General features: G+C 46.5%; 1 protein-coding gene across 1 annotated transcript; it reads right to left on the reverse strand.

Moving 5' to 3' along the window:
* Positions 1-846: 846 nt before the first annotated feature.
* Positions 847-1,735, reverse strand: LOC148864336 (uncharacterized). The gene has a single exon (XM_088975182.1). The coding sequence runs from the start codon at positions 1,559-1,561 to the stop codon at positions 956-958; it is 606 nt and encodes a 201-aa protein (XP_088831308.1). The 5' UTR covers positions 1,562-1,735; the 3' UTR covers positions 847-955.
* Between the last annotated feature and the right edge of the window lie 10,448 nt (positions 1,736-12,183).

The raw sequence follows: 12,183 nt of genomic DNA on the forward strand, positions 1-12,183 counted from the left end.
CACTATAGTTGTACATTAAAAACATCTCTTGTACTTATATACTACTCGCACCTGTGCGTAAGAGATACGAGCACTACCATGTATGTGAGTGGGATTTGTCTAATTTGAATATTTTCCGTGAAAAAGCTCCTTATTCACATATCTTCAACTAGCATCTGTTTGGTCGAACTCATGCAATTGAATCGATACACATATATAATATTGTATGTTAAATACGAGCACTACCCCCACACACATATGCTATATTGTATATTCTATATATAAAAATTATAATATAACACCCGTAATATATAATTATATACATATACAATATTTTATGGTGTATAATGTATAAAATTTATTTATACATACATTACATAAAATAATTTGTATATATTTAATATTTTATATATAAAAAAAGGCAAAGGCCGGCTCAGGCCCGATCCATTATTCATATCATCAGTGTGGCAGATAGAATTCAATTTCCAACAACACTTGAACGGCAAAAATTCAAGGAATTGATTTGTGTTGGGAGTGTGAGAGAGAAGTACAAAATTCGTTATGAGTAGGGCATGAACACGTAGACTGACTCGTAATTTTACAGTTGGGTGGGTGGGTCTGATAAATCGATGATTATGAAACAGACACGACGTTCCAATCTATCAATGCTTTGCAGTTGAAAGGTTATAAGAAATCAGCAACATCAATAAAACAAGGGGGCGGGGCGTCGGAGATGAAATCAGTAAAAGCCTACTCCTCCATTTCTCCAAAGAAGATGAACGGAGGGGGTTGAATGTTCCGTTCGTTGTATCATGCTTTAAAGGAACCTAATTCTAGACAAATCAAACAAAACACTGCTACTTCACATGTATTAATTCAATCATGCCATTCAAAAATTAGCAAGTTAAAATTGTACAGGGAAATCAGAAAAGGAAAGAAAATTAAAATGAGGGTTGTATTTTTGTGTTAATTTGCATCAATCAAAACTAAAATCCAGGCCCCCATATGCATGTTTCTCTGAGGAAGCTTTCCAGCTACTGGAGAGGCTCCACTGATCTGAATTTGCCACAGACGAGACCCCATTTCCGCATTTCGCCACTGTTCTCACACTCTCGATCAATGCCTCGGTGCGAGCTTCTTGCGACAGTATCTCCATTAACTGTTCCCGGCTTATAACCAACTTTACTTTCCACACTCCCGTGTTACTACACCTCGGAAACACTACCTCGCTTTCCGATCGCTTTAATGTCCCTTGATTGTCGAACGACATCCGGTAGGGAGTCACCAGAGACGACGACGAAATGCCGTTTGGCCTGATGTCGCCGTCTCTGGTGATTCGGGCTCCTCTCCCGGCGGTGAGTGGTAGAAGGTAGTATAGTTCTCCGGAGCGAAGCTCTTGGTTGTGGAGAAGTGGTTGAGAGAAGAGATCGCGGCTTCGGAAAATGCCGTGGCCGGGGAACTCATTGGTAATACATTCTACGGTGATGGGTGCACGTAGCTCCATGATCCCACCGTTGGACGTTACCACTTTGATCACCTGATCATTTACGCCTCCATTCCCTCCAAACACGCAGTTTCCCATCTGTTACTTGTGCTAACTCTCTAACTCGCTACCCTCTTTCTCCTTCTCCTTCTTGTCTTTCGGAATTTGTAGACGGGAACGAGAAAGACGCGTCCGTCGGTGAGAATTGATCTTCTTTGGAGGTTCTCAACCGACACAAGTGTCAAGAATCTTTTTGTTTTTTTTTAACCAAACAAATTGAAAATGAAAATGAAAATAAAAATAAATAAATAAAAGTAAAGATGGCCCTACACGATCGAAAAAGACATTGACTACGATCGATGAAACTCTTTTTAGCTTAATCACCGTCCATATTTTCCTTTATCAGGACAGTCCTATAGAATCAAAAGTTGTGCATTTGATCTGATTGATTTAGGTATAGGCTGTACATGCTTTAGACAAAATCGCATTTTACAAGACTAAGACTCAAGACTCAAGACTTGGGTAGGGATCGGCATGGCAAGTTGGCAACAAGCAGGATGAGGGCATGCTCGGAGACTCATGCCTGAAAAGTAAAGGAGCAATGAATATGGGCCGGGCCCAGTATCCACTTTTGTCTGAGAAGTGAGAAACCCTCTCTCTCTCTCTCTCTGTATGGATCGAAGTATCAACCACCAAAGCAATTAGAATTTAGAACTCAGAAGAAGAAGAAAAAGGAAAAGGAAAAGCTGGGTCAAAAGCAATGTACAGATGAGATGAACCTTGCAGATCCGATAAAAGAGAGATGATTCAATGAGAATGTTCCCTTCCCATGGAGTAAGTCGTAAGCATCCCATCCATCGTGTTTATCACTCATCATTGCCTCTAATTCTATCCCATGTTCCTATCCAATGAATGATAAACAAGTAAAAAGGATATTCAATGAAAGCGCGTCTGACCGTTTACTGGATCGTCACTCCTTGCCCTTGTTGAATGATAAACCCATTGACTTCCAAATTCCAATAGTGGATTTGATATCATTTTGATCTTAAAATCTTTTCCTTTGGCAGATGTGGGGACCCACTAAAAAAGATCTCATCAACTCGTTTGATCTCCGCGTCTTCTTGTTTTCCTTTCTTCGGAAGGGAGCGGCGGAGCGTACTCACAACTCACCGAGTGAGGTCGCCGAATCGCTGGTGTGGCATAATGATTGATTCGGGCACATGTCATTTTTTGATAACAGAGAGCACAATTATATAAATTTTAAAAGATAATATACCCTTAGGTATGACACTTTGGGCTTCTTCACTACACAATAATAATTGTGATCGGATTCGAATCAGGGTATGTCTGAATTCGATCCTGTACGGATTTGATCGAATCCAAATATCCAATCAGATTTGATAAGTCTCAATTTGAATTTCTATCCTATCAGTAAATTGGATCTATCCAATCTTTTTTTTTAATTAATAAATCATTAAAAGAAAATTTGAATATATAAATTTAAACAAAGATAGAATGAAAAAATACAAGTATTTTATTTAATTATTTTCATCATATATATACATATTTTTTATAAAAAAATAAATAATATAACAAATTTATAAAAATACAATATAAATAATATATTTATAAATAAATAAATAAATAGCATGTTTATGTATTATATACATTTATATTTATAAATATATAACATATACCAAATCAGATAAGGGGTTAACCCAAATTTGATCTTGATGTAAGGTGATTTAGCCCGACCTAGTAATAGGGGGGCACGTGGACACGACCTAACTGACAGGATGACAACTCATTCCGACGCATCAAGTCTGCAATGGACCAAGCTCGGATAACCGAACCACCTTGGGACAAGTACACTTCGAAACACGATCGCATCAAGATCACCTCGACTCCAAGACACTTCAGCATTCGTACCAAGTCGGATCCAAGGGACACTAGCTCAGGTAATATTGACCGACCTCTGCATGACAACCCCGAAGATCTCGCCACCAGATTCCACGCTTTACGGGATCACGCCTCGTAATAGCTAGCCTTATCTCCCCCGACCGATTCGGACGGTAGTGATAGCCTTATCGGCTAACAGCGTTATCTCCTGTTAATGCAGAAATGGGCCTCATTATAGCAAGAATCCCAGAACCACCCCGAAAAACCCGTGAGGACTCCAATATATAAAGACCCAACCCTCCAGGGGCAAAGGTACGCGTAATCTCTGCTCACTAGCTCTCTTGCTTTCTAAACTACCATTAGTTCGCGAATTACTGACTTAAGCATCGGAGCGACCTCGCCGAATAAGCACCCCCGAGTTCTCTGATTCCCCTTTTTGCAGATTAGCTAACTCCGTTGTCTACTGGAAGCCAAGTCATCTCCAGTTAGGACCAGCCAGAATGCGTCGCATCATTTGGCGTTGTCTGTGGGAAACGCTTCAAAAAGCCTCTTTCCACTAAGCATCCCATACTCAGTTTCCATGGCATCTTCCAATAACGCTAGACAGAACACTGACATGAACGTCTCCAGGGGACAACTTCAAGTCCCAACCGTGTGCATTGGACAGTTCACTGTGCCTCTCTCTGCAGATGGGATTCCGACACTGAACGTGCCTCAAGTCATTGCACCGGTGAATGCCACTCTCCCTCTTACGGTGGGTGCAACTTTTGCTAAACCTTCTGTCATTCCCCCGGCAGTTGGACAGAATCAACTTGATGACCTGGTACACTGTGTGCGGGCTATGCAAACCCAAATGCAACAGCTCCAGCAATTTTAGTTGTACCAGCAGCAAATTCTGCATCATGTTTACCAGCAACAATGCCAGCAGCAGTTCGCTCCACTACCATAGAATCAACAGTCAGTTCCACCTCGGAATCCGGCAACACAGCAGGTCAAGCCTCGCCGCCAAAGCGATCGCCCTCCTCGCCGGGGAGAGACCTCCCAGATCCAGAATCTCGGGAGCCAGGTCTCGTCCCGCGGCAGGAGGGAGAGACAAATCACTCCTCCCGCCTTGCAGCAAGTGAATAGGTCGGGAGACACTCAGCCCACCAAAGTCGCTTCACCTCGGCCATCGTAGTTTGAAATTCCACTTGTAGAAAACCGATTCAGGATTCTAGCCGCAGACTCTAGACAAGGCCCCTCAGTCCACATCAGCCGCCGCCAGCAGTCCGAGCAGCTCCCTACCAGAACAGTGCCTGACAACACAGAAGCTAGCAACACAAATGCAGAGCTAGTAAAGAAGCAACAGAAGCGGCGTCGTAAGGCTCGTCGAGCAGCTCCCTGTCAGAACAATGCCTGACAACACAGAAGCTAGCAACACTAATGCGGAGCCAGTAAAGAAGCAGCCCAAACAACCTAAAGGAAAAGAAGAGGCAAGATGGGGAACCGTGAAGACCACTCTGCTCCTTTCCATTCTCCTTTATCCCCTAAGCTCCTAGCTGTCCCGATGCCCAAAGACTTCAAGGTACCTCCCCTGGACAAGTACGACGGGTCGTTCGACTCGAATGACCATGTGGATTCTTTCCAATCACAGATGCATCTAGTCGGGGCTGATGAACCCTACATGTGCGTTGCCTTCTCCACAACTTTTAAGGGAGTGGCTCGCACATGGTACAAAAACGTCACGCCTAGGACAATTAAAAGTTGGGTGCAATTCGTGCAGATCTTCACCTCGCACTTCATCACCAGCAAGAGGTGTCTGAGGTCCTAGGAAAGCCTCATCAGCATAGTCCAGAGGGAGGGAGAATCGATCCGGAGCTATATCAAGCGTTTCAACGACACATGCTTGCAGATTCCCGACCTAGATCCCGCTGTGAGACTCACACTACGAAAAGATGCATCACCCACAAAGAGTTCAAGTGGCACGTGGTTGCCAACAAGCCTAAACATGTCACAGAGTTTTTCAAGCTCGCTGACCAGTTCATCGGAACAGAAGAAGAGATGAACCAAAAAAGCAAGAATCCACCAGAAAAAAGGAAAAGAGAAGGAGAAACCTCAACCAATGGGGATAATAAGCGGAAGAAGGACGAACCAGCTGGAGGAGGGAGTAAACCGGATCAGCATTTTCGAACTCCTCCAGTTGAAAGGACGAACTACACGCCTTTGAATGCGAAGCGAGGAGAAATTCTTATGGCGATCAAGGATGCCTCTTATGTGAAGTGGCCACCTCGGGTGAGAGGGGATCCGAATACTAGAAACAGAATATGTATATTGTCACTTTCATAGAGACAACGGTCATAGCACTGAGAGGACGGTACGTGGCTTAGCATGGTGAGGTTCGACCACACTTTTCTAGTGGTCACGACTCCCTCCCCGTACAACGCCATTATAGGTCGGCCTATCACCCATGCCCTGCACGCAGTGGTGTCCACCTATTATTCGGCCATCAAGTTTCCTACGGACTTTGGAGTAGGGGTAACGCGAGGTGACCAGCTCGAGTCTCGCAAATGCTATGTCACCGCCCTCAAAGGGAAAGCTAAGGTAGCAGATGACCTCGAGCTAGAACGACCTATGGAGTACACTAAGGAGTGAGCTTCACCAATAGAAGAGATAGTCCCTATACCCGTTTCGATAGAAGATCCAGGCAGGACTCTCCAAATCGACGCATCGATTGAGGAACCTCTGCTCAGCTGGTAAGTTTCTTACTTGAAAATTTAAATGTGTTTGCATGGTCCGCGACAGAGATGCCCGGCATAGATGCTAAAATAATAACTCACAAGTTGAACATTGATCCTGCAGTTAGGCCCATTAGACAGAAGAAACACAACCTAGCCCTAGAGCACTAAAGAGTAGTTGACGAGGAAGTCAAGAAGCTTCTCGCAACCGATTTCATCAGAGAGGTTCATTACCCGAGCTGGGTGGCTAACCCCGTTCTGGTAAAAAAGGCCAACGGTAAATGGCGCATATGCGTTGACTATACCGACCTGAATCGAGCTTGCTCGAATGACTGCTTCCCACTTCCCAAGATCGACCGTCAGGTGAACGCGACCTCAGGGCATGAGTTGCTGAGCTTTCTAGATGCATACTCAGGCTACAACCAAATCAAGATGGACCCTACTGATGAAGAAAAAACGGCCTTCATAACCGAGCTAGGCCTGTACTGTTACAAGGTCATGCCCTTTGGACTGAAAAACGCTAGGACAACATTCCAAAGACTTGTAAACTGACTCTTTGAGCCACTGATCGGTAAAAAAGTAGAATGCTATGTAGACGACATGGTCGTCAAAACTCAGTTTTCAAATGATTTTATAAAAGATCTACATTGTGTTTTTGAAATTTCGCACAAATATAACAAGAAGTTAAACCCTAACAAATGTGTCTTCGGTGTCACCTCGGGTAAATTCCTGGGTTACATCGTTAACCGACATGGCATTGAAGCCAACCTTGACAAAATAAAGGCCATCCTAGATATGAGACCGCCCTGTAAATTGAAGGAGGTTCAGAGGTTGAATGGTCGTATAGCCGCTCTAAGCCGCTTCATGTCTAAGTCAGTAGATCCCTACCTGTCATTCTTCAAGGCAATTAAAAAGAGCAAGGACTGTGAATGGACCGAAGAGTGCCAGGTCGCCTTTGACGAGCTCAAAAAGTACCTAACTAGTATCTCAGTTCTGACCCAACCCGAAGAGGGAGATATTTTGAAGTTGTACCTCTCCACGAGTGATGAGGTAGTCAGCTCGATATTGATAAAAGAAGTAGATCGGGTTCAACGACCCATCTACTATGTTAGTAAAGTTTTGCAGGGTGCAGAAACAAGGTATCCAGAGATCGAAAAGCTAGCGTATGCACTAGTCACCACAGCTCGAAAACTTTGACCGTACTTCCAAGCCCATACCGTCGTCATCCTCACCAACAAGCCTCTGAGGCAAGTCTTACTCAAGCCCGAGGTCTCCGATAGATTGACGAAGTGGGCCATTGAATTCAATGAGTACAACATCCAGTACGAGCCTCGGACAGCTATCAAGGCCCAATCCTTAGTCGACTTTGTCGCGGAATGTACCTTCATCACTGTATTCCCACAATTGATCGAGCCCAAGCACAGAGAGGAAGCTTCAACTAGCACGACACCTCTCCCGGTTAGAGCAAAGCCAACCTGGGATGAGGAGCCATGGATCCTCCATGTGGATGGCTCGTCAAATCAGCAAGGTAGCAGAGCTGGTATCATTCTGTACGGGCCAAGCAGGGTGAAGATGGAGTATGCAGTTCGATTCGAGTTCATCGCGTCCAATAATGAAGCAGAGTACGAAGCATTGATAGTCAGGCTTGCCTTAGCGAACGAAGTGCAAGCCAAACACATCAAGATCTGTAGTAACTCCCAACTCGTGGTCAACCAGGTCATCAGAGAATATGAAGCTCGTGAGCCAACCATGGTCGCCTACTTAGCCAAGGTTAGAAGCTCTGCGTGATTTCCAGTCTTACTTCATTAGTCAGATCCCGAGGTCCGAGAACGCTAAGGTCGACGCCTTGTCCCAGTTAGCCAGCACAAATGACAACACCACGAGGACCGTGTACATAGAGAACCTGCCTCGGCCTAGCATTCTTGGGGGGCAGAAGAGGTCACTCCTGTTGCATAAGTAGAGTCGAGCTGGATCGATCCACTCACGAGCTACCTGCTTCACGGAACCCTACACGCAGATCGCAATGCAACTAGAAGGGTAGAGCGACAGGCAGCCAAGTATGTCATAATAGACGGACGTTTGTACCGAAGATCCTACATGCTCCCCCTACTTGCACTGCTTGTGACACTCAAAAGTTGATCTCGTTCTCCGCGACACTCATGAAGGTCTGTGTGGCGGACACTTGGGGGGTAGGGCTCTCACCTAGAAAATGCTACGACAGGGATACTATTGGCCAACGATGAAGGCAGACACGCTTGAACTTGTCAAAAGATGCGACAAGTGTCAAAGGCACGCCAACGTCCACCACCAGCCTACTGCTGACCTGAAGTATCTCACTAGCCCATGGCCCTTCGCACAATGGGGAATCAACATCCTTGCACCATTCTCGCCAATGGCAGGACAAAGGAGATTCTTAGTGGTAGCAGTGAACTACTTAACAAAGTGGGTGGAGGCCGAACCTCTTGCAACGATCACAGCACGTAGCGTGCAAAACTTCTTTTGGAGGAGCATGGTGTGCCGCTTCGGACTACCTCAAGTGCTTATCTCTGACAACGGAAAACAATTTGGGGACATCAAGTTTCAGAACCGGTGCAACCAAATGGGAATACAGTAGAATTTCACCTTGGTGGCACACCCCCAAGCAAACGGTCGAGCAGAAGTCATGAACAGGGCCATCCTCCGTGGACTGAAAGCACGCCAAGCCCGAGCTAAAGGACTATGGGTAGACGAGCTGCCTAGTGTATTGTAGGCTTATCGAACCACTGTGAAGACCGCCACGGGCGAAACCCCCTTCAACCTCACCTACGGCATGGAGGCAGTAATCCCAGCTGAGATCGAGGTGCCTACGCTATGCTTGGAGGCATGCGACGAAGAGACGAACGATGATGAGCTGTGCACCAACCTCGACCTAGTAGAAGAGGTATAGGACCTCGCATACATCCAGACCGTGGCCTACCAGCGGAGAGTGGCTCGGTACTACAACGTCAGGGTCGAGAAGCGGAACTTCCGCGTTGGAGACCTGGTTCTTCGCAAAGTCATGGTGCCTGAGCCCGGTGTTGGTAATCTTGGACCGAATTTGGAAGGACCCTACCGAGTAAAGCGGATGCTCAGAGAAGGTATGTACGAACTTGAAACCTTAGAAGGAAAACAGGTGCCTCGGGCGTGGAACGTTATTAACCTAAGGCGATACTACCTATGATCGCCTAACTGGAGAGCGGACTGTAAGCCACTCCCAGAAGTCTAAGGACTAAAGGTGCCAAGCTGATAAAAGACCTCGGCATTATATAAGCCCTAGTTGCCTCCTTGGCATGGGCAAGTTTAAGGAGGGTGGACAATAAGTCACCCCCAAGGCCTAAGGGCTAAAGTATTGAATTGACAGACTCATCACCATATAAGTCCCAGTCGCATCCTCGGCATGGGCACCTAAGACCCAATCGCCTCTTCGGCATGGGCATATAAGTCCTAGTTGCCTCTTCGGCATAGGCAAAGTACCTCTAATGCCTAAGGTGTAGACAGCTCGGGTATAAGCCCTATGATGTCTAGCCCACTTCGACATTTAACAATAGGTTGGGCCCGTTAGGAACAACCAACATCTAAATGAGTAGCCTGTGCGTGGACAGGTCAGGTATATACCCTGTAATGCCGCTCACCTCGGTGTACATTACATGAAGTTACTCCTACTAATTGTCTGGGTAGACAATTCGGGGTAATCTCCACTTAGAAAAATTTTATTTTTGGTTATCCTTACTTATTGTCCAGCTTGGTAGCTCGACAATTCGGGCCACCTATACATTCGTTGCCCAGATCGGGAGTCACTCACACTTATTGTCCAGGATTAGTCAAAAGGTTTATATTTCATTGATGAAAAGATTTGAAGTACAAAGATTTCATTGTGACCTGAGCTTAGGGGCTTCGGGGTGTACATCCATGATTCAAAGAAAGGAAAGAGCCAGAATCGAGCACGGGGACTGCCAATCGTATCCGAGGGCTCCACTACTTTGACCTCGTCATCACTCTCCTCCTTTGACGAGTCGGGCTCCTCGTTCGCTGCCTTGGCCACTCTGGGGGCTAAGCCCGACATCATGATGGCACCGAGGTCGAGATTGGGGAACTTCTTCTGGACCAGATACCTGCACAACTTGAACCCGGAGCGGTAGGAGCTTGAACCATATTCAACCTAGAGAGCATGGAACTCCGAGGACTCCTTGAAGCGTTCAACGGCCTAGTTCCTTTCTTCTGGGTAGTGGTCTTGAAGATCTGGGTACGCTCTTGGACCATTGCTTCGAGATTTTCGACTTCTCGTTGAAGTCGTGCCTTTTTCTCGGTCATTGTTGCGATCAACTCCTTTTGCTACGCGTTCTCCTTGGTCATCACTGAAATCAGCTCCTTGTGCTTAGCATTCTCCTTGGTCAGCGAGGAGATCCACCCCTCCTGATCCAAAATCAGCTGCTTCTGGCACTCAGCTCTCTTTTTAGCCTGAAGTACCCCGCCCCGAGCTAGGTCCAGCTCGCAATGGAGCTTCCGTACCACCACCCTGGCGTCTTGAGCCTCCTTCGAGCGGACCTCATCATCGCTGTCCTTCAAGCGGACCATTGCTCCTCAAAAATGGCAAGCTCATTTTGATCATGAGCCCAAGTGTACTGACCTAAGGGTATGCTAAAGACTAAGCTATCGGGGAGACGATAGCGGGATACTAAGTACAGCAGTCTGTCCAAAGATAGTCTGGAAGGACCGAAGTCATCGGAATCCTGACCTCGGGAAGAAGATGGGGCCCCCGACCTGGAGGACAGACCCTCTTCCTGAGCTTCGATCTCCCCGAGCCGTGATGGCTCAACTTCGGGGTTAGAGGTTCCCTCTAAAGGCCGAAGAGGGGAGGCACCCTGCTGAGAGGTGACTTCCCCAACAGGAACAACATCACCCTCCACCTCGCTAGCACTATCTACACTAGTACTCGACATAATCAGAAAGCAGGAAAAAGGTAAGGAATGGGGACTCACTAAAAAGAAAGAACGAAGTAGAAAACAGAAAGAAGACCGAGCTGGCAGACTTCGACGCAACCTCAGGAGAGCTCAATCACTGAATTTGTTGCGAGAAGAATGAGTCACGGACCCCCTATTTATAGCTGCTATGCCCGATAACTAACGGTCGAGATCGAAGCAATCCAATGACTCCTAGGAAAACTGGCTGCGCGACCCCCGAGGATAAAATCGGTTTAGCACATTTTTTTACGTCTGCGGAGTTTACAAAGCATGTGACATCCGCGCATAAGCCATATGCGACCTGGGTTTTCCAGATTGAATCGGGTGGCCGAACAAATCGACCCGTGATTCATCTTACTAGCTGCCCGAACCTTGGACCAAATCCACTTGGCTCGTCATGAACTCCTCGCACCGGGTCAGGACCCCTGGCTCGGGGAGTGGGGGGCAATTAATGTAGGGTGATTTGGCCCGACCTAGTAATAGTGGGACACGTGGACACGACCTAACTGATAGGATGACAGTTCATTCTGACACATCAAGTCTGCAATGGACCAAGCTCGGATAACTGAACCATCTTGGGGCAAGTTCACCTTGGGACAAGTTCACTTCAGAACACGATCGCATCAAGATCACCTCGGTTTCAAGGCACTTCAACATTCGTACCAAGTCGGATCCAAGGGGCACTAGCTCGGGTAATATTGACCGACCTCTGCATGACAACCCTGAAGATCTCGCCACCAGATTCCACGCTTTACGGCATCACGCCTCGTAACAGCTAGCCTTATCTCCCCCGACCGATTCAGGCGACAGTGATAAGCCTTATCAGCTGGCAGCGTTATCTCTTGTTAATGCGGAAACGGGCCTCATTATAGCAAGAAACCCAAAACCACTCCGAAAAACCCACGAGGACTCCAATATATAAATACCCCAACCCTCCACGGGCAAAGGTACGCGTAATCTCTGCTCACTAGCTCTCTTGCTTTCTAAATTACCATTAGTTCGCGAATTACCAACTTAAGCCTCGGAGTGACCTTGCCGGATAAGCACCCCCGGGTTCTCTGATTCCCCTTTTTACAGATTAGTTAACTCCGTCGTCTACTGAAAACCAAGTCATCTCCAACTAGGAGCA

This window comes from Nelumbo lutea, chromosome 3 (genome assembly GCF_056320005.1).
Source record: "Nelumbo lutea isolate HS-2025 chromosome 3, American lotus-T2T, whole genome shotgun sequence".
Classification (NCBI taxonomy): domain Eukaryota; kingdom Viridiplantae; phylum Streptophyta; class Magnoliopsida; order Proteales; family Nelumbonaceae; genus Nelumbo; species Nelumbo lutea.

Bases quoted from the DNA above. Each gene is read 5' to 3' on its own strand.
- LOC148864336 (XM_088975182.1), bottom strand. From the start codon at position 1,561: ATGGGAAACTGCGTGTTTGGAGGGAATGGAGGCGTAAATGATCAGGTG.